The sequence below is a fragment of the Nelusetta ayraudi genome, unplaced genomic scaffold, assembly GCF_046127955.1.
Source record: "Nelusetta ayraudi isolate G7.1 ecotype Tasmania unplaced genomic scaffold, CSIRO-AGI_Nayr_v1 ptg000033l, whole genome shotgun sequence".
Lineage (NCBI taxonomy): Eukaryota > Metazoa > Chordata > Actinopteri > Tetraodontiformes > Monacanthidae > Nelusetta > Nelusetta ayraudi.
Window position 1 is genome coordinate 3,918,897 of NW_027466083.1, and position 20,581 is coordinate 3,939,477.

At 44.1% G+C, this 20,581-nt stretch overlaps 4 protein-coding genes across 6 annotated transcripts; 2 read left to right on the forward strand and 2 right to left on the reverse strand.

The window, feature by feature from the left end:
• Positions 1–946: 946 nt before the first annotated feature.
• Positions 947–6,347, reverse strand: mis18a (MIS18 kinetochore protein A). Its single transcript, XM_076031674.1, has 5 exons — positions 6,015–6,347; positions 5,523–5,589; positions 4,678–4,800; positions 4,120–4,222; positions 947–1,850 (listed from the first exon to the last, which is right to left on the reverse strand). Exons 1-5 carry the CDS (start codon positions 6,232–6,234, stop codon positions 1,761–1,763), a joined length of 603 nt encoding a protein of 200 aa, XP_075887789.1. The 5' UTR covers positions 6,235–6,347; the 3' UTR covers positions 947–1,760.
• A 145-nt stretch (positions 6,348–6,492) lies between these two features.
• haus1 (HAUS augmin-like complex, subunit 1) lies at positions 6,493–8,789 on the forward strand. The gene is made up of 10 exons (XM_076031673.1): positions 6,493–6,588; positions 6,730–6,904; positions 6,990–7,164; positions 7,291–7,426; positions 7,513–7,647; positions 7,798–7,921; positions 8,071–8,136; positions 8,225–8,296; positions 8,528–8,575; positions 8,659–8,789. The coding sequence occupies exons 2-10, from the start codon at positions 6,884–6,886 to the stop codon at positions 8,701–8,703; spliced, it is 822 nt and encodes a 273-aa protein (XP_075887788.1). The 5' UTR covers positions 6,493–6,588; positions 6,730–6,883; the 3' UTR covers positions 8,704–8,789.
• Positions 8,790–10,765: 1,976 nt separating this feature from the next.
• eva1c (eva-1 homolog C (C. elegans)) lies at positions 10,766–17,266 on the forward strand. Of its 2 annotated transcripts, XM_076031666.1 has the most exons (9): positions 10,766–11,063; positions 11,140–11,287; positions 12,087–12,295; positions 12,941–13,064; positions 13,198–13,350; positions 14,240–14,383; positions 14,892–14,969; positions 15,523–15,627; positions 15,735–17,266. In XM_076031666.1, exons 2-9 carry the CDS (start codon positions 11,182–11,184, stop codon positions 16,109–16,111), a joined length of 1,296 nt encoding a protein of 431 aa, XP_075887781.1. In that variant the 5' UTR covers positions 10,766–11,063; positions 11,140–11,181; the 3' UTR covers positions 16,112–17,266. The 2 variants fall into 2 exon arrangements, with proteins under 2 accessions (XP_075887781.1, XP_075887782.1); XM_076031667.1 differs by having other exon boundaries at positions 10,773–11,287; positions 12,102–12,295.
• Positions 17,267–17,876: 610 nt separating this feature from the next.
• On the reverse strand, positions 17,877–20,533 carry cfap298 (cilia and flagella associated protein 298). Of its 2 annotated transcripts, none has more exons than XM_076031671.1 (8): positions 20,376–20,533; positions 19,720–19,939; positions 19,339–19,506; positions 19,189–19,256; positions 18,934–19,092; positions 18,717–18,848; positions 18,264–18,359; positions 17,877–18,164 (listed from the first exon to the last, which is right to left on the reverse strand). In XM_076031671.1, exons 2-8 carry the CDS (start codon positions 19,856–19,858, stop codon positions 18,054–18,056), a joined length of 873 nt encoding a protein of 290 aa, XP_075887786.1. In that variant the 5' UTR covers positions 19,859–19,939; positions 20,376–20,533; the 3' UTR covers positions 17,877–18,053. The 2 variants fall into 2 exon arrangements, with proteins under 2 accessions (XP_075887786.1, XP_075887787.1); XM_076031672.1 differs by having other exon boundaries at positions 19,720–19,878; positions 20,376–20,513.
• Positions 20,534–20,581: the final 48 nt, after the last annotated feature.

A 20,581-nucleotide genomic window follows, 5' to 3' on the forward strand; every position in this document is an offset into this window, starting at 1 on the left:
CCTCCTAACCCCACCACCCCCCCGTGTGTGTGTGTGTGTGTGTGTGTGTGTGTGTGTGTGTGTGTGCGTGTGTGTGTGTGTGTGTGTGTGTGTGTGTGTGTGTGTGTGAGCGAGCGGCTGTTGACGGCTTGGCAGCGGGCTGGTTGCCTCTTTCTCCGGCAGCAAGAGATGGCAACAGGCACTCAGCGTAGCACGTGCTGCGGCCGAGTCGCCATGGCAACCTGCCCCTGGATACAGCGCGCTGGTTGGCCGTCGCTAAGCGTTGTTGTTGTACCGCGAGGCTGATGAAACCTCATGGACGACGGAGGGAGGAGGGAGGAGGGAGGAGAGAGGAGAGAGGGCAAGCGGTGCGGCGCGGTGCTCTTCCCGCCTTGGTGGGAAAGTGTTGCTGGGCGCATTTGAGGTCAGCCCTCCTGAAGTAAACACTCGCGCACACGCACACGCACACGCACCCACCACCCCGCCTGACGCCTCAAACTTCCCGTGTAACTCTTAATTCCAGGCCAGCATGGCGCGCACATTCTTAGGAACACAGGTTTGAAATGATCGCCCTCCACCAGTGGCCGCGACATTTGAGAGGCTACGAAACTGTACGAAAGAAATATGTTTTTGGATCACGCCACTAAAATGAAAATATTTTTTTCTTGTTCTCATCTGCTAGAAATAAACATTTATGATATATTCATTAATATAAAGAGGCCTTCGCCCTGAGAGAGTTGGGAGCAGACCCCCGCGAGTTCAGCAATAAGCAGGTACTAAAAATGGATGGATGAATGGATTAATATAAAGACTGGATCTGTATGTAAGGAGGTGGGCATCTTGCATCCCCCACATACAAACAGCAGCCCGGGATGTGGATCTGCTCAAGTTTTATGATTCTACTCGGACAACACAGCTGAAACAAACACAAACAAACAAAACATTAATCTGAGCCGGAGCCTTTAAAGTTTTCTTGTCTGATTTAATTCCTCATGTTGTAAAAACTGCTAAGAATGTAAATATCATCATATTTTATACTTTGAGAACATGAAATCTTTATTACAGAATATTATGCAGTAAAAACAAATTTGTACAACTGGCCTTTACATTTCATAAAACAACATTCCTTTATTCACTTCTTACGAAAAAACGGACCTAACTAAGATGTAGAACAAAATAAAAGATTACATGTCCACATTCATAAAGCACACACGTTTCTGGAACTGTTCTTCCGACTGACCATAATAATAAAATCGAGAGGCCTTTACAGCACCCCTGCAGCTTTTATTGCCGAAGGAAGAGAACAAAGAAAAGAGTGTGAGCGTGTGCGGGGGGTGAGTGTGTGTTTGTGTGTTTGGCCTCGAGTGGCAAGATCGATACGGCAATGTGCTGAGTGTGCAGACTGCCTGATGAAATCCCGGACAAATAAACATTCTGCTCGCAGCGCACATTCGCTCGGCGCCGGCACGCACGGGGAGGACGGTGCCGCGCGCCGCAGGAGCCCCGGCTGACAGCGTGATTGATCACCGCCGCCGTTCTTTGTTTCACCATCGGTAATGAGGACAAAGCCAGGCGGAAGCCGTCGACGCGTACGTGTGCCCGCGCCTCCGTGTGGGTGTCTAGGCACAAGGTGAGGCTAGGACAGAGAGGTATTAGGGCAGGCAGGGAGACCGAAACCAGGAGGAGGAGCCGCAGATACATATGCAGCCGCAAGCGTCTAGGATCTTAAATCCCGGCGTCAAACACCTGGCAGCAGCGGCAGTCGGACGCACATCACCTTGTCACGCCTCGTCGCACCCTGAAGGCTCGTCCTGAAGTGTCGTTTCGCTCTCTTCCAGTCTGAGAGCCATTGACATGACCAGCATTTTCATCTGGGGAGACGAGCAGGGTGATTCGTGTTTAAAAGATAAACTGGGGTGAAGATTAAAAAAAAGAATAAAAACTGCACACACAAAAATGAGGTGTGGACGTGAAGGAATGAGAGCAAGTGGGGAAAGGAGGAGAAGGGGGTGGGTGGGAAATGGACAGGTGGGAAATAAAGGCAGCAGCAGGCAGCAGCCAGGAAGAGAGAGAGGAGTGGAGGAGAGATAATTGGAAAAGGAAGGATGGGGCGAGAGCGCGGCTACACCCAGAGGGGAAACGGTCAGGCGTGGAGGGGGTGCAAAAGGGGGGCAGGGCGAGTGGGGGTTGGGGAGGGGCGCCGAGACAGGTCAGCGAGTGTAAAAGACGGAACACCCAAACAAGTGTCTGTAAGACGGAGAGTCAGACAGACAGAATACATTAAGAGTGGCGGGCGGGCGGGCGGGCGGCCGGCAGGAGTGCCGCGCACCTACGCGAGGCAGCGCCAAGGACAAAGAACGCCAAGTGCACGCCGTCTCGTCTGCCCTCAAACACACCGAAGCGCATTGGCTTTCTTCCGTTTGGCGCGCGGCAGCTGTGCTTTTGATCATCTCATGATGTTGTTACATGCCAACTGTTGTCAAGATCAGTTCATTGCCAAAGGAGGTGATTCACCACTTAAACACCAAAAGAAGAGCTTCCAAACCAGTAATCCCTTAATACCTCTCTTTCAGTTACATAAAACCATTAGGACTTGACTTTTTAACCACAACTGTATTTCAGGCTTCTCCCTGGTATTTTAATTGATTACCGGTAATCTACTAATTTGTTTTTAGAAACACAAGGAAGTAACCATGTTCATGAGTGTACAGACTCTGCTTTTGTTTAAGTGGAATTCTCAGAACCAACATGAGTCTTGAAAATCATGAAAATCCAGAAAAGTAAAATTGAGGAATGGTTAGATCTTGATTTTGATTTGATTAATAAACTTACAATTGGCTGTTTAATCCAACAAACCAGCATAAACAAAGTACAGAAAATAGTTTGAATTTTTGACACATTACATAAAAAAAACATTTTGAAAGTGTAACAATGAGTTAGTTGACACTCAGTTAATTCAACTGACTCACCCAGGTATTCTAGCCATTGACCTAGTCATAAAAACAAAGTAAACCTGTTCATTCAGTTGCACTTGTTGTCAAAAGGCGGCATGTAAAGATGTGGTGAAGCACATCATGCATATTAAACATTTTCTGACAGCCTGTTTTCCTGATGGAAACTTTCCAGTGAGGCTACAGGGAAGTTACCGCCATGACATAGTCACACAGACAAAAGGTCGCAACAAGGAGTTACGAAACAAATCTCATGGCATGTTGCTCATACGCAATCTCAATCTGTCTTTCAATCTTATTTTTTAATTTAACTGTGGGCAAGCTTCACAACACTTGGCATTGGAAACGGAAATTAAAAAAAAAAAAAAAAAAAGTCAGTGAATCACTGGCAGTTCACTGCATGTACAGGCAGCTACAGTGACAAAGACCCTGCTTGATGAAAACATGTTTTTCTCAGATTCCTCAACATCCTCTCCATGCCGTCTATTGTCCTTAGCACACCAGCGCTGAAGGGCTGCGATGCTGCGCACTACCACCACCTACTGGACGATCTGTGCTTTTAAAGGGCATCTTTTGAACAAAGGATGATCTAATACAACTTGAGGAATTACGGCACAGTTCGAGCCAAACGTAAGAATTTTCTAATAAAAAGGGCGGGTGACTCACACTTGACCATTAAATGAATCACTGCGGATGGAAGATGTTGGGACGGAGAACAAGAAAAAAAATCATTTCCATCTAACCTTCAGTTTGGCGAGAAACAAATAAGTTTGCGGCCGACGACCACTGCGAGGATGAGGTAATGTCTGATACAAACGTCTGCCCGTCACAGGAGAGCGAGCTTCCCAGAACAAAGGTGATGTCATCATTCATACAACCTGTGCCTCCATAATCAATGAGGGCAACGTGACAACACAATCAAACACAGGAGAATATGAGTCAAGCCATAGCAGGAAATATTCAATTTAAATGGACAGGTGCTTTCTTGTTTTTTAAATTACTTTTTTGTTTTTCAAATTGATTTTTAAGAACAAAATTTAGCCATATATGATAGAAATACTTGTACCTGATATTTTTTATGAGCATTAGAGAATATTTTCTGCTTATGTGTTTTCCCATATTAACGACCAAAAACAGTGTACATCACGAGAAAGGTAGACAAAGAAAAGCAGCAGCAGCAATCAATTACCTCTGAAAGCTGTTGTTCCACCATGCTTCTGTACTCCAGTGTGACTGGCTGCTCTTCGGGGCCCTCTGCTGTCAACACCTGGCTTGCAGAGCCAAGAACATAGCTGAAATGGTTACAGAGATTTTTTTAAGGCCGACAGAGGGGATGGATGCCAAAACTCAGCTCCCGTGCAACTAATAAAATTCAAGGTTCTTTCTCATTTTTCAAGTGTAATTTTTTTTTTTAACATCTCCAAATTTATAGCTGATGTCAGCTGAAAACAATGAAATACTACCAGAAGAAGCAAATGCTGTACACTGCACAGCTAAAACATGTACTCTATATCAACAATCACCGAATAATGTAACAACAAGCCACAAAATAAAACACTTGAACTGACTAATGTACAGATATGTGCTGATAAGTTTTGAATTTCAAAGGCACTGTGATAATAGCCTTACTGTACTACAATAAAAACATGAAGGTTTATTTCCCAACAATTTCATTCACATGTAAGTAGCAATAAGTGCAGTTAGTAGATGCATCTGTCATTAAAGGTTAACAGTTCGAAGTGAATACCTTTCAATGTCTGCAACATTTAACCAAAATGTGAACCTCTTGTGATCCAGCTTTTTTGGTGTGGACGCATAAACCATGCCTAGCACCGAGTGGCAACCTCGACAGAAGAGATCCACAATCAAACTGTGAGGGGGAAAGAAAAAAAAAAATCACATAAAATTCCACTAAACATTTGTACAACTTACCAAAATGTACAAAGGTTGGGTTTGTTCTTCAGGAATTGTGGGAGGAAAATGGTTAAATAGGCTGAGTGGCTATATCAGTGGTAGAACTTCATGTACACTTCCTCAGTGTAAGCTAAGCTACTTTTTGTGTCATTATATGAAGCATTTAAACCAGACACGGGCAAACAACAGCCTGGAGCCATTAGCGGCCTGTTAAGGTTTTTAATTTGGCCCCCCCAAATTTGAAGAAATTATATCAATAGTAAGTAACTCATAAAATAGCTGTATTTAGTCATTTCTTTTGAGTGTTTGCAGAGTCATTTTAGGTAATGAGCTGTACTGTGGGGCTTCACAGGCATATTCTGTTGTAACTTTGCTTTTTTCATTTTCAATTGACATTAAAGCATTAAAGTTTTCTACATATCCCAAGACATATTTGTTGGGGGGGGTCACCAAAACACTCCATCCATCTGCTCCTGCTCCGCCGCACCCCCCTGTCAAATTGCAGAACCCATTGTGGCCCACCAGTCAAAACGTTTAACCACTCCTGTGCGTTACAACTCTTTCAATTACAGTAAACTACACAAGTACACAACAAACAATATGTTCATAAACATTAAATTGAAGTATAGTGCAGTTGAAGTGCAGTTAAGTTAACTTCAAGGGCAAAAGCTGCCTTACCACACGGATCGTTTGCTCACTTCAAACAAACGGTTCTCCTCTCCAACCAAGACGTGCTCGGTGACACCTGGAACCAAAACATCAGCTCATGTCACTGGCAGATCTTTTTTCTTTTTCTTTCTTTCCTTTTTTTTTTTTTTCTTTAAATAAAAACAAACAAACAAACAAAACAAAAACAAAAAACTGTTGCAACTTGAAAGCTAATACTATAACCGACCACTAGGTAGCAATGTTGTGTTGCTACATGTTCATGAGGCGGCATATACACATGAGTGTCGTCGTTGTTATGCATTTTTAATGTGTCTCCTATGTCTCGTGCTTCTTTTTTCAAGCGTTTTATGTATCCCGGAACAAGATACGATACAACTGCACTTCAATGCACAATTCCCTTGCTTTTCTTATTGTTGTAACTTTAATTAGGTGTGCGGAAGTTAATTTACCAAACTGTCGTCCATGAAAGAGAAAACGCATTCAGCTGAAATTCAAACTCACGCTTCAATCGTATTTGGTTTTGGCTGTCTTCACTTCCATCCCACGACAGTGAGTCGCCGACGGGTAACTTGCACTTCCCACAGACAAACACCAATGGTCCATCTTCGCCGTCCTCGTCATCCTTTGTCCGATCAAACGATTTCTCACCGGTGGCAGTGAGGTCGAAGGTGGTCTCTAACTTTGGTTGTCGGTGTTTCGACGGTTTTACCCTCGACGCCATTATGCAAGTAGCTAGCTTCTCCTAAACCAAGCGTAAAAACGATTCAAACGTTCGCGGGTAGAGAGTTCCAGATAGGACGTATGGCAAGAGATGCCCGGTCTATGTACTTCCGGTGACGTTTTCTGTTGCGGCTTCAGAAATGTTACCTTGAAAAATCTAGTTAGATCGAATACATACAGGTACTTGCACATTTCATTTAGTTTTTTAATTGTTTTTAACAAGCACATCGAAGCTTTGTAGAATAGCTGATGGATTTGTCTGCTAGCGTTCACTCTTGCTGTACTTTGCTGCCATTCAAACAGTTTCCCGTGATTTATCTTGTGCCAGTTCTCATCTTTGGAGTCTAGCAGAAACGTGAGTTGATAAATGATTGTTAAATAATATATCTTATACTTTAAATGTCGATGTAATTATGACACATTTATTATTTGCCATTTTTGATCATATATAATTTTCTTTAAACGGACAAATAATTTTACGCTTGCATCTACCCAGAATACTTTGCGAAACGTCCAAATCTCTCATTGGATGGTATCCAGGAAGTCGTCAAGAATCATTTTGGGGAGCGCGAAGAGATGTTATTGTCCTGAAAGTTGAAGCAAGCTTGAAGAAGTAAGCTGATGTGAGTTGGACAAAATATTTATGCACCATGTGCGAAAAGATTAACAAGGTAAGAACTGGTGTTAGCGGCACCCTGTTAGTCAACCCGTGACTGGCTTTTGCTTTTACCTACGGCTTTTCCTACTGCTCCTCAGGTGAACAGCTGGCTCAACTCTGTGTTTGGAGATCAGAAGGTGCCATGCTTCGAGGTGAATACAAGAACGGTGGATATTCTGTACCACATAGCTGAGTCCAGTGAAGCCCGGTGCCGTGACACAACTTTGCTAATAGAAGACATCAAGCAGAAAACCTCAGAATATGAAGCTGAAGGTGAGGGGAAGTCTGAGATACATTATAAAGGGCTCCTGCATCGTCTGGGGTCTCATCTGTCTTCTAAGGCACCTGAATGTATTCACAGTATCTCTGCAAAACTTCCCTTCCCCCCCCACCACACAGGTGCTCATCTCCGGGACGTCCTGCTGCAGGGGGTAGGCCTGTCCCACACGAGCTTGTCCAAGCCAACCTCTGACTACTTGTCAGCCTTAGTGGACACTGCAATGGTGCTGGGAATCAGGGACACATCACTAAGCAGGTACCTTCTTGTTTCACTGCTGTGTTCTATTTTCTGCGTCACCTTCGTCCTGTTGATTGCCTCCTTGATGAATATACGTTGTCCAGCTTCATGCCAGCAGTCAACAGCCATACAAATGAACACTTGGAAGCAGAGAAGTCCAGCAGGAGACTTGAGAGGGACCTCAGGGCCATCAGGAAGCGACTCGGTACTACTCTGGTGCTGAGGGCCAACATAGAAGAGTAAGAAAGAGGATTGTGGGAAAATCTGTGGCCTTCTTATGTAATATTTTTTGTCCTGTTTATTGCCAAAATACAGTCACACTCCAAGTGATCTTTGTCTGTAATTTCACTTCTTCTTCTTCTTCTTTTTTTTTTTTTTTTAACCTAAAGGGATACCAACAAAATAGCCAAATCTCAGGCAGTGGAAAGTGCTAAAGCAGAGGAGAGGCTGCTCAACATGGATTTTGTTAAGGCAAAGGCTAAACAGCTTGGCAACAGACGTGAGAAGGCAGAGGTACGTTCCATTTGGTTAAATAGTAAGGCACAAGAAAACAACCAGGAGTGATTCTTGATTATTTTAGCCTGTTTCATTCTGTGTCAAGACATCTCACATGTCCTGGCCTGCTGCTCACTTACCCGTTTTGTCCTCCTTCATCCTTTCAGGCTCAGCTTGTATCCAGGAACATGGACAAGTCCATCACCCACAAGGCTATTGTGCAGCTCTCGGAGGTACTATCAGCATTCAGGCTCCTCAGCCAATGATAAAGGAACACCCTCTAGACTTTAAAATGTGACGTGTTATTTTTCTCTCTTGTAGGAAGTGACTGCACTGAGGCAGGAAATAATCCCTCTGAAAAAGAAACTGCAGCCCTACATGGACCTAAGTCCTGTATGTTTGACGCCAGCAATTTATCATTTGACACCAAACGTGAAAGTATTTCCATGTGTGTTATCACAATATAGACAATTTAAAATGTAATTTCTTTGCAAAATAGATTAATTGAATTAGATGCTACAATTGATTTGTTAAAAAAAAAAAAATCAGAACCCCAGTGCAGCTTGATGAAATAGGAGAATGGCGCCTTTTATTCTAATTGTTTTATGATTTGAATTCCAATAGAGCCCGTCTCTCGCTCAAGTCAAAATAGAGGAAGCCAAAAGAGAATTGGTGAGTATTTAAATATACAATTCATTAATGGACTGGATGAGCTTAATTCCTTCAAGTTTTTCCTTTTTTTTTGTTAATTGCAGGCTGCGATCGATGCCCACCTGGAGACAAAGGTGGATTTCAAGTGAAAATGGATATATATATATATATATATATATATATATATATATATATATATATATATATATATATATATATATATATATATATATATGTACATAATCAAAAATACTTGTTTTTTCCCCCCTCAGAACAGTTTTCAATGTAATGTCAGATTTATCAAGTGTTTTTAATTGAAATAAAATAGACAACACATCACTCGTCACTGCATCCTAATTTAAAGCTTTTTCTTTATTTTTCTAACAAGGTAAATGGTGTTTTCTGCCATAATAATAATGTTGCCGCTACGGCCTCTGACAACCATCTTCCTCTTTGAACCCCAAGAGCAAATTAAGGCCCCTCCCTTGACTGGAAGCAGTGTCCCTTCACAGTTATTTTGTTTAACACATTTCCCCCCCCCTCAAAATAAAGTTCCTTTGATGGGCAATTAACAGACGAGAAGACAACGTGAATTACAAACTTTAATCTCCCCTGTGTTTAGTTTATCTCCTCCTCTTCCTGACAGCTTCAAAACATCATTAACACTAATCAGATGTTTTGTCTTCATTTTTAAGTCCCTCTTGTTTAATCAAGGGTTGTATTTTTTATGCATGTGCTACTTTGTTAGCCAGATGCATTGATCAATCTCAATAACATAACATAATTTTTAAAAGAGGCTGTTTGATTGATTTGAACATGATGAACTAGATTTGTGGAATGAAACTGATCAGCAAAACCATTTTGATAAAACATGTTGTTTTTTCTACTAGCGTTTATACAATGCTTGCACATCTGAATATTCCAGAAATGTTTGCCTTGTCCCTGAAAAGTGTGCAGCTCCTGAAGTCATTTCACCTGCGTGAATGACTTTCTTTCCTTAAAAGAAATGTGCAGGACAACTAAATTCCACAGGCTTTGAAGGGATAACAGCACATGGAAAAGTGTGTTTGAAGCCCCTCCCCGGGTGCCTAGAGCTAAAGTGCACAGAATGGAAACAAATGAAGTGGGGCCTGTCGTCCAGTCTGTGTACAAAATCTCACCTCTCTGCTGCTCTATTCTGCTGAAGATCTGAGCGTGGAGACCCCAACATCTCAGGCTGCTTGACTGTTGTACGTCTGTGCTGCAGCCTGACATGTAGATTGACTGGTTACCATGGAGTGGGTCACGGATGTAGGCCTATGGGAGAAACTCAGCCAGTAGGCCCCCTGCTTCATTCAAAGACACCACAGTCAGGGTGCGGACAGTTCATGAAAGAGAAACAGAGTGAAAATGTCTTTCACGTGAAGCAGGAATGCTTGTGCAAAAACAAAATACTAACTTAGGGGTCCCACAAATCATTATTCACACAGATAAAATGTTTCTTTACTAGTTATCTGTCTCTCCTTTAATCTGCCATTACATTGATATATTTGATTGCCCTGTACAGCATGTTGGTAAACTAAAACGCAAAGGCCCCATATTACAGATTTTTTTTTGTTTGTTTAAAAATCTCAAACTCTGGTAGAGCAAATCAGGCCTCTGTTTGCAGCCTCCAGTAAAAAGAAAAAAAAAACACTCCGTTTTTGTTTGTTGAACTTTTCATATGTTTGAAAGTGAGCAGAGACAAATGTTTTCTCAGAGGGCTGCAAGTGTTTTCATTAAACTGCCAGAGTACGCTCTCATTGTGACGTCTCAAAGAGCAGAATGACACAACTGAATGTCCCATCTATCTATCAGCAATCATTTTCTAAGAAGTGAAGCAGGCGAACCAAGCACAGGATACAGCTTTATCAGCTCAGTCAAGTTGTTCAGCAAAACAACGGTGAAAGAAGTGGAAACATAGGTTACAGAAAGGGGGATCTCTTGCATGAAGAAGAAAAACAAGAAAACTCATCAGTTAAAATTATATGAATCTCATAAACAGACACGCACGGTATTTCAAACGTCACCAGCGCCTTTGTGGTGAAGGGGCGAGACGGAAAAGGAAAGCAGGCGGGCTGAAGCAAATCCACGGTGGGAACACTTCGCCACAATCCAAAAGGTAAACACGCACAGGGGGGGACCGAGGCAACAAGCTCCCTCCAGTGCGTCACACCGGGAGCGCGTCCTGCCTCTTCCCTTTTGAAATAGTTGGGATCGGCCACGCCCCCGGAGTGATCCCGCTCAGCTGTCGCTCCAACACGCCGCTGTTCCGCACATGCAGCCCACTCGCAAATTCGCAACAGAGGCAGAGCGGTGCTGGGGACATTCACGGCGCGTCGGACCTGATCGTATCGCCTAATTTCCCCCCTTTTTTCTTTTTTTTTTTTTGAACAACTTGTTGCGCAGCTGCTATTTCCAGCCTCCCGTCAGTGGTCCGTGACAGCAGAGGCCGCATGGCGCTTTTCAAGTCGTCACAACATCGCCGCTAGTAAGTGAGCGGACCGGTGGATGGATGAAGCGCGAGTCCTCGAGGGGACACCTTCAGGGATTATTTATTTTTCCAGGGAACATCCGAGTCTCCCGAATATGATCCCAGAGTCGGGATCATGAGCTGGACGCGTACCTGCCACGGACAGGAGCGGAGCCACGCACTCTTCTACCTGACTTTACTGCTGTGGAGCAGGCGGCTGCATGGACTGGCTGATTTCTCAAGTAAGATGAAGATGATGATGATGATGACGATGATGATGATGATGATGATGATGATGATGATGATGATGATGATCACAGAGAAGGGATGATGTCTTAAAACAGACGAAATGATGAACCATGTGCCTGAAGTTGTGTCTCACTGCTAGTCGTGTTGTCATATGAAACTGGTAAACAAAACATACATTGATCTCTAGACTCTCATGAGTGGAATTACCATCAGTGGCAGATGTGTGGGTGGGCCTGGGTGTGTGTATGACCATGGTGATTGGCAGGTGGCCCACCCAGAAATGATTGACTTTCCAGGTTCTCTCCTCTCTCTTATGTATCTTCAACAGACTACACAATCCAGTTTGTCCGTGTTGTCTTTGAATTGTTTGCCAAACTGTCCAACTCTCTGTCGTTTGTCCGTGACAAAAAAAGAAACCGCTTTAAGTTTTCTTTTTCTTTTTTGTGACTGAATAACGACTGATAGATGGACCGTTTGGGAAACAATTCAAAGACAACAATTCAAAGAAAACTTTGGTGGGAACCTGACTACATCTAAATTTGACTCGCCAGATTAGGTCTTGCTGTGAATAATGTGAGTTTCCACCCAGTAAAGAGGGCTGTTAGACTGCACCGGGAAAAATGACAGAATTCCAAAGCACCAGCCAACACATCTGTTCGGCACAGGTGAAGCTAAATGCCAAAAAAGAAATGGATTAGAAAAAACGGAAAAATCCTCCATCTCAAGCCTGTGCTCTTAATGATGCACCTTGACTGTGCCAGTGTGTGAGGACGGCTGTTGCCCTCTAACCAGTGTTGTGGACCACAGACTACCTCTCCAGGATCATCACCAGCCACTCTGCCCTGGCGTGCGACGGACAGCCCCTGCGGCTCTACTGCCCCCGCCACTCCACCATCTCCATCCAGTCTGCCTTCTACGGGAGCGGCGCGGCCAGGTTGTGTGGCACGGAGCCTCCAGCCGGAGCTCACAACCACAGCTGCTCGGCCTTTACGGCTCTCCAGGTGCATTTTGTATAGATGTCGATGCAGACCCTTTCCACTCTTGCTGGGTCACACACACATGGGCCAGCACATTTATGTGATGCCATGTGTGCGTGAATGGCATTTTTCCTGGACTCAGTGGCAAATAATGCACTAAAGGTTTAGAAAACCCTGCTTATCCCTGCCTCTGCACAATTTGATCTGCTTTGGTTGTTTGTTGTACATAGATTGATTTGAGTGTTTTTGTAACTACTGTTTAGTTAAAAAAATTTTTTAGTGCTGCAACAGTGCAGTTTCCTAATTTGGGATCAATAAAGTACATCTATCTATCTATCTATCTATCTATCTATCTATCTATCTATCTATCTATCTATCTGTCTATCTATCTATCTGTCTATCTATCTATCTATATATCTATCTATGACTGTGGCAGTCCTGTCACTATGCCTCCAATTGATCATGTGCCCTGGCTACTTGGCCATATCCCTTTGGCCGAATGGTTAAGCGCGCATGACTATTACCCGGGAGTCTGGGTTTGGAAGCCCGTCCGGGCCCTCTGCGCCTTGCCACATATCTATCCATGGTGCCACATCACCTACGCTGGCTCCTTCACGTGAGCTCACTGTTTGTCTCCAATGTGGAATGAAACGCGTGTCCGTTGCGCAGAAGCTGCTGTCGGAGTGTCAGAGCCACAGAGACTGCCAGCTGCCCGTCCACCACCTGCTGTTTGGGCCGGACCCCTGCCCCGGCACCTCCAAATACCTCCACGTGGACTACAAGTGTAAACCCAGTGAGTCCTGCAGCTCGGCTCACGCCTTCATCATGTGTCCCAACCTGTCTGTCCCCTCCCAGTCGACTCCCCACTGCTCCCCATTAGTGCTAATCCGGCACTTTACATCTCTCTGCTGCGTCCCCTCACTCAGCCGAACACAAAAGGCACGTGGTGTGCGAGGGAGGGGAGCTGATCCTGCGCTGTAAGCCCCCCAGGGTGCTCATCATCTATGCAGCTGTCTACGGGAGAGGCCTGGGCCAGCTGGACACCTGCCCCTCCCACCTGACCAGACCACCCCCGTTTGGTGAGTCTACCGGACGCTCAGCGCTCTTCAGCGTCTTTCTGAGCAACAGACGCAGCTCTGGGTGGACGCGGTCTGTATGACTGTGCATCATACTGAGCAACCGAGGTTTAAATTTGAGGAAAAAATGTTCACACACCAACATCAGCAGCTGCATGTAAGTCGAGACTGACAGAGTTTTTTTTGTGGTTTAAGTCGAACAGCTAAGAGTTGCGAGTTAAAAAGTAGAAAAACAAGTACATTAATTAATTGTTTATTATTAATTGTATCGTCCAGGGTATTTGTATTCACATTCTACACCTGTCTGGCAGTGTGTGTTCAGTAAGAGTATAACATGTTTGAAGTAAGAGTGAAGACCGTTCTGCAATTTGAATTCCTTTAGCATTGTTTGTGTCAGCTGCAGCCAGACTCTGCTGAGATCTATAAAAAATTCCCATGAGACGCTGAGGTGGTTCAAGAGGGAAAAAAATGGATTGACAACAAGAGCGTAGTGATTCATGTACAGCCGCTTCAAATAGAAGTACAAGCCTGTTTACTCTCCTCCTTTTGCCATCTGTTTTGGTGGTGCAAACCAGAGGCGGCACGGGTTTAGTGAATGACATCACCGGTGTTTGGCTCCAGCCATTACTCGCATTGTCGATCACACCTGTAGCTCCGTCTGCTTCACAAGGCAACATGTCTGCTTTTTAACTGCCTTCATTTGTCCTTTTTACCACAATGCACTCCACAAACCATTCTAGTGGTTCCATGTGATCTTAAAATCCTTTGGACGCCCGCTGGCCAAAAAAAACAACTTTGATGCGTATGCGTAATTATTCAACGCTGCCAGAAAACAAATCAGCGGCCAAAAGGGTGATTTTATGTCTGTCTTTGTCTCCGTCGCTCCCTTCAGAGTGTCTGAACCACGAGGCCGTGCACTTGGTGTCCAAGTCCTGCTACAGCAAACAGAAGTGCATCGTTGCCGTGAGCAACCGGACCTTCAGGGACCCCTGCTTTCCAGGAACCAGGAAGTACCTCAGCGTGCTCTATTCTTGTGGTACGTCGCTCCGCTTCCTCATTCACAAGACACAAACACGGCCGGCTGTAAATCTGCGGCGCTGCTAAATATAGCAACAAACACGCAGCCCCTTCTTTGGAATGAACTGCGTGAAAGTGAACTTGTAACTTGAAGTTTCCCTGCAGCGCTTTTTTATCTGATGATCTCAGCCCTCAGCTGTTCTTATCACACCCAACAACACAGAAGCCGGGAATAATGGGCTGTGATGTCAGAGTTGCGTGCCGAGGCCGGCATCCTGTTAAAACTTCCTACGATTGGCACGGACGGCAGTGAGGTCACGCAGTTATATTGTTGTTCGTAGTTTGGGAATCTAACAACAAGGTGTTATTGGTATGAGCTGGCCTGATGGAATTCTATAACCATGTTGGCTAACCTCGTTGACCGGTCAACATATTGAAGTAAAATGCACTTCCAGTTTGAATTGTATCATCGTGGGCCCAGACTGTGAAGTGATTAACAGTTTATCTTGTGTCTTTCCTTCTAAAAGTACCAGAGGCTTTATTGAGGGAGGCAGATCCTAAGATACTGAGCTCCACTCCATCTCCTGCTCTGGCCACAGATCAAGGTAAACGCATTATTATTTTTTATATAATCAGTTGCCATATTGAGCCACAATCTATTTATTATTGTGTTCTAACAATAAAATGTGTCTCCATAGAAATGAAGAACAAAATGGTCATTTACTGCCTTTTTTCTTACTGCACTTTTCCTAAAGTGTGTGTTAAAATGCGGTGATGTCACTAGGGGCACTGTTACTGTGAACACCTGCAACTCATTGCGGTCTTGCTTTAGTCCAGATCCAAAAACATGTGGAACACATCCAACAAAACACGATTCTTAGAAGGAAGTCCGAGCTGAGCGGTTTTGAAGGAGGTTGAAAAATAGGCCGCAAAAAAAAAAAAAAGATCTTTGGTTTTTATTTGTAAATGAATTTTGCATGGCTGCTCCGATGGAGTCAGAGGTAAAAATATACAAGCCTGATATGGGACCCTTAAACCTTTTGACTCTGCGTGTTTATGCTTCATGAAGCGTTTGTGGGAGAAGCGCTGATTAAAAAAAAAAGAAAATGTATGGATGGATGTTGTCACTCACATCATTGTGCCTAATTTTTGCAACAGCTCCTCCTACAGATGTGGAGCACCCCGTCCTTAAAGAGTCAAAGAGGCCGGACAAGTCAGGAGCCGTGATGAGCAGCTCCCTCCTGACCTACGCTTACATCAGAGGTAAAGAACGTAAAAAATAAAAGCACCTCGCGTACTCACTGAAGTATTTATGTGTGAGGAACTCCGCCCTTTCATTGCACTTCCACCCTCGTCATTTGCGGACGCAGAGCATCCGGAGACGGCGGCGCTGCTGTTCACCTCCAGTGTGTGCCTCGGCCTCCTGCTCACGCTGCTGGCCGTGTCCGTCCGGGTGACGTGTAGAGGGCGGCGGCAGGGCGGCAGACTCGCACCCAAGAAGAACGATGCCTGCCAGGACGACAAAGACGATGAGGACGAGGACGAAGAAGGCGAGGGGGAGGAGACGGAGAGCTCCTTGATCTCAGCGGCAGAGAGGAAGGAGAAGTGTGACTGGGAGGAGGTTGAGTACACGAACGAGGCGGCTGAGCGGGCCGAGAGGATCGAGCGAAGGGAGATGGTCATACAGGAGATCTGGATGAACGCTTATCTGAACGGCAGCTCCTACAGTCACCACTGGAACCTGTAGGCGGCAGGTGACGCCTGCAGGATTTTTCTTTCGGAAAATCTCAGTCGCAGTTTTGCATTGGAAAACGTGTGTGTGACTCTGATTTAATGTTTTATTTTTGGTAAAACTGCAGCATTTGCCTACTTTTAAAAAAAAGGGATGAACAGGGTTTTAAAATGTAACACAAGTTGCATTTTCACTGTGTAACGATAATGTACACTATTGTTCAAACGTTTGGGGTCACCTATTCATTTCTGCATTGAACTCTATTGTAACCAGTTTTATGAAATAATGATCTTGAGTGCTCTGCGATCATTATGAATGCTTGAAAATCAGTCAATATGTGCTTAAGAAGTTTGGGAACATTTTAGTGTTTAATGTCGAATTAAAAGTGATTGAGAGAATTCAAAGTGTGTAAAGTTCTGTGTGAGCACACTAACAGTAGGCTGTTTTAAAGAGCCTAAAATATAAACCATGATGTTTTGTTTACTCCTTTATAGTTTAGCACACACAACTGTGATTATAATTCAATGCTTTGTTTTAGAAACGTTTACATTTTTGAACAGCTTTAAAGCATTCGACTTCTGTAAGGAAGTCTGCATAATGCACAATCAATATTGATTCTCTAAAATCAGATTCTAGCAGACATTCAAGGCAACAACAGTAAAAGCCATCCCGTATGTGTTCAGCTCATCCTGACTGATTTTCATGCAATGTTCTTAGAGCATTCCAGTAGATCATTTCATGAAGATGGTTATAATGGAGTTCAATGCAGAAATTAGTCAGTGACTCCAAACTTTTGAACAGTAGTGTACTAGTGGTGGTAGGGAGTGCTAAAAGCTTTGCATATGAAGGGCCATCTGTAGGCATATGAATAATTGAAAGATTTCACAGCAGCACGACCAAGCATACTGGAATCTATAACCAATCTGAGTCAGTTTGGCCTCAGACTCAGAAATAAATGCAGGACTGTGTTTATTGTAACTGATTAACTGAGAGAGATAGGCTGTTTTGGCAGTGGACAATGCATGCCAGTAATTCCGTTCATACCCACCGTGTGTGGAATTCAGTGGAAGTTGGGCGAAGGTAGAGAAAGCTCCACTAAAGGGCGAAAAGGGAGAAAACCTTTGTTTAGAACACTTTAACAAGCCAGGCTATGGAACGTCTTGATGGGACCACACACTCAGTGCTGCCATCTACAGGATATTGACATATTTATTGGCATTATGATAAAGCTGTTCCTCCTGCTAGTAAGCGCACTTAAGCTCAGTTCAGTTATTGTCAGACCTGCAGCGTTCATTCTCGACGAGATCTCTATTGAACAATTGATGCAGAAGCTTCCTGCCTTTGAACAGAACCACTTTTTCATGGTATGTGTGGGTCGCTCACTGGGACAAAGAGAGGAAAGGTGTTGCATCCTTGTCCTTGTACTCATAGTTCCAGTTGACTCACCACCTCTGACCGTTAAACGCAGTGACCCCTAGTGTACTTTCCACTGAGGCGGTGAGGATAAAAATCATCAACATGTTTACGATCAGTTTTTCCTTCCTTTCTCACTCGCCTGATTTTGATTATCTGCTGCTCAGTGATATGAATCTGTATATTGCTCCACTTTGTGTTTAATATTAAAAACTGCGTTGACAAGGATGGATATTAAGGATAAATTATGGCAAAGTATTTTAGGGCTCCATCAGTGAATGTCAACATGGTAATTAATTGTGTTACAAAATGCAGTGGGAGATATTTTTTTTTAAAAAGCTTTCTTTAATATATCCACACAACAGAGAAGTTTGTACAGTTTTAATAAAAGTGACTTTAGAATCATTTCATTATCTTTTCATGATGTTCTCCAATCGCACAGTGGCAACAGCTGCTAACTGAGTCCCAGGATTGTAAGGAAACTTGATCGCTGCAGATTGAGCCAAAGCACTTCCAAGGTGGGAAGGACATGGGTCTGGGCCTTTTATCGCGGTCCCCATTTGATGTTGGTGAGGCCGAGAAACTGTTTCCTGAGGGACTGTCGGTCTGAGTACTGCGAGTCCAGGTGGCTGTCGTCATCGTCCTCCTCCAGTTTCTGAAAATGTCGGCAGCAGAAGGTTACGTCATCGGACCGTGAGGGAGAAAAGGTGATTTCTCTACAACACGCTCAGCACTGTGTTTAGCCTTTCCTCACCTTGAGGTCCTCCTGTCTCCTGTGGTAATACAGCATCATCTGTTTGTGCTGTTCCTCTGTGAGCAGGGGCTCTCTTGCCGGTGCCCCTTGTCCTTTCTGAAGCAAATGACAGGAATTGTTTGCGTTAGAAAGAAGGAAAGAAGGAAAAGAAAAGAGAATCATGAGTGTTACTAAGAACACTAAAAGATGCAACAAAACTTCAGTCCAGTACTTACGGAGTTATTTAGTCAGTGCAGTTAAAAGATCTTCAATTGTAAAATAAGTGATTCATTTTTCCAAAAATGATTATTGTAAAGTGATAGATGCTATATTTTTCAATAAGAATAAGTTTCTTGCTGTCCTATCAATAGGATGTGGTGATTTTGTAAATGTCAGGGGTAAAAAAAACGAATAAAATGGTCCAGGAAAAAAAAACAACAAAAAAACAATTGTCAAATGCACAAAGAATCCCACCTTTTGCATTTTCACAACAAGCTTTGTCTTCTCATTTTTGCCAACGTAGTCCTGCAGTTTTTTACCCCTCTGCAGTTCTTTGGAGGCCCACCACAGCTGGCACTCGTCCTCTGGCATCAGCTGCAAAGACGCCTGTAATGTGCATACGGCAGCGGTGGTCAAGGAAAGAAAGGTGAGTCACTCTGTTAATCTCTCCACAACAGGTTGAGCTGTTTACCTGTGTCCCTGAAAGGTCCTCCCGACCTTCAAACTCCATCCTGATGGGGTCATGAGGTGGCAGCCCCATGGGATATACGATCATGACTGCACCCCTCAGCATATCCAGAGCTTCCTTCACCATCTCCTTGGTGACACAAATGTTAGCTTGAACTTGCTTCTGAAAAAAACAAACAAACAAACCACAGGGACACAGTTAATAAACAAACCTTAATACCTGTCACAAAATGTCCGATGCCTTCAGACTTGCACTCACTTTAGAGATCATTGCTCTGGCCTCCTCCACTGTTTTCATCAATACCTCCTTCATTTTATCATTAGGAGCTGGTGAAGAGATGGACAGCATCAGAGTTGGTTTCCTCGTCACACTAAACTTTGTGTCCTACAGTTCAGCGTTAGCGCTCACCATGTCCGTTCCTCCTCCCATACTCGTCCTTCCTGAGAACAGGGCCGCCGCTGGGCACACACTTGTCCTCCCATTCATCTTTCAACTTCAGGTCCACAAGTTGCTCTTCGGTTAGTCCCTGCATGTTGGGCGGCAGCAAGATGCCATGCTCCGCCAGCTCTTGCATCTCTGTGGGTCCGTAACAAGCAAGTCTAGAGTTAGAAAGATCGAACTACATCACGGCAGGTGTAAATTCAAATACAACTGTACAATTATCAAATGGTCCAGAAAACTATAGATGTGCATTTTTTTAAGAAATATATATTTGCTAATATATTGACAGTTGCAATCACGCCTTTTCTAGCGAGCTGCTACGCAAACAAAAAAAGGGAGAAGTTTCACCTGAACATATTCTGTCCACTTTGAGTCTACCGCTGTAAATCGCCGCAATCTGCTGGATGATGGTCTCCACCGGCGCGTCCACAGTGGTGCTCAACAAAAACTGGCTGTCGTCTCCGCGCTTCACGTGCATCTGCACCATCTCGTCAGCAAGTTTAGTACCTGTAAACCGGATAAAGTTCTCCAATATCTCCCTGGTCAGAGCAGACTCTCTGCCAGCGTGCTCTTGAAGAAATACGACTCTGGTCTTCTCCTTCTTTAGTGAGGCTTATTGACGGGTAGCATCGAAAGCGTCGCACTCGGCTTTAATCAGATCAAAGTTAATGCAAGTTGGCTGTGTTGCGGTATTAGAATGTAGAGAGAACGTAGATACTTCCAGAAGCGCAGCCTACAGATGTTTTTCTCGCACCCTCACAGTCAAGTAACACGGTAAACTAAACGAAAGCGCGGAAGTTTGTCCGTTTGAAGGCTAAAGCCTCGAATCTTCAAGAAACATTGTAACCATAGCAACTGTCGCACACCGTCGGGCTGCTTTCGATGGCGCTCCACGGGTAGCACAACACATGCTAACTCACATAGCTAGCCGGTTCTGTTCATTCTTTCTAGCTTGCTGTTTTTCGTGTGATTTCTCCACATTGGTTGATAAGAGCAGTACCTACCTCCCGGACTACCGTGCCTGTTCGCTATAAACTGACATTTAACTGTAAACGGGGGACATTGAAATAAAAGGATGATCCATGCGAAGATTCTGCGGTTTACTTCCTACTGCATCTTTTTCTCCTTCAACGGAATGGTCGCATTGACCAATGTCGCTTTACTGCCCCCTATCGGTGGTACAAATGCTTACCGCACAGATGACAGATGA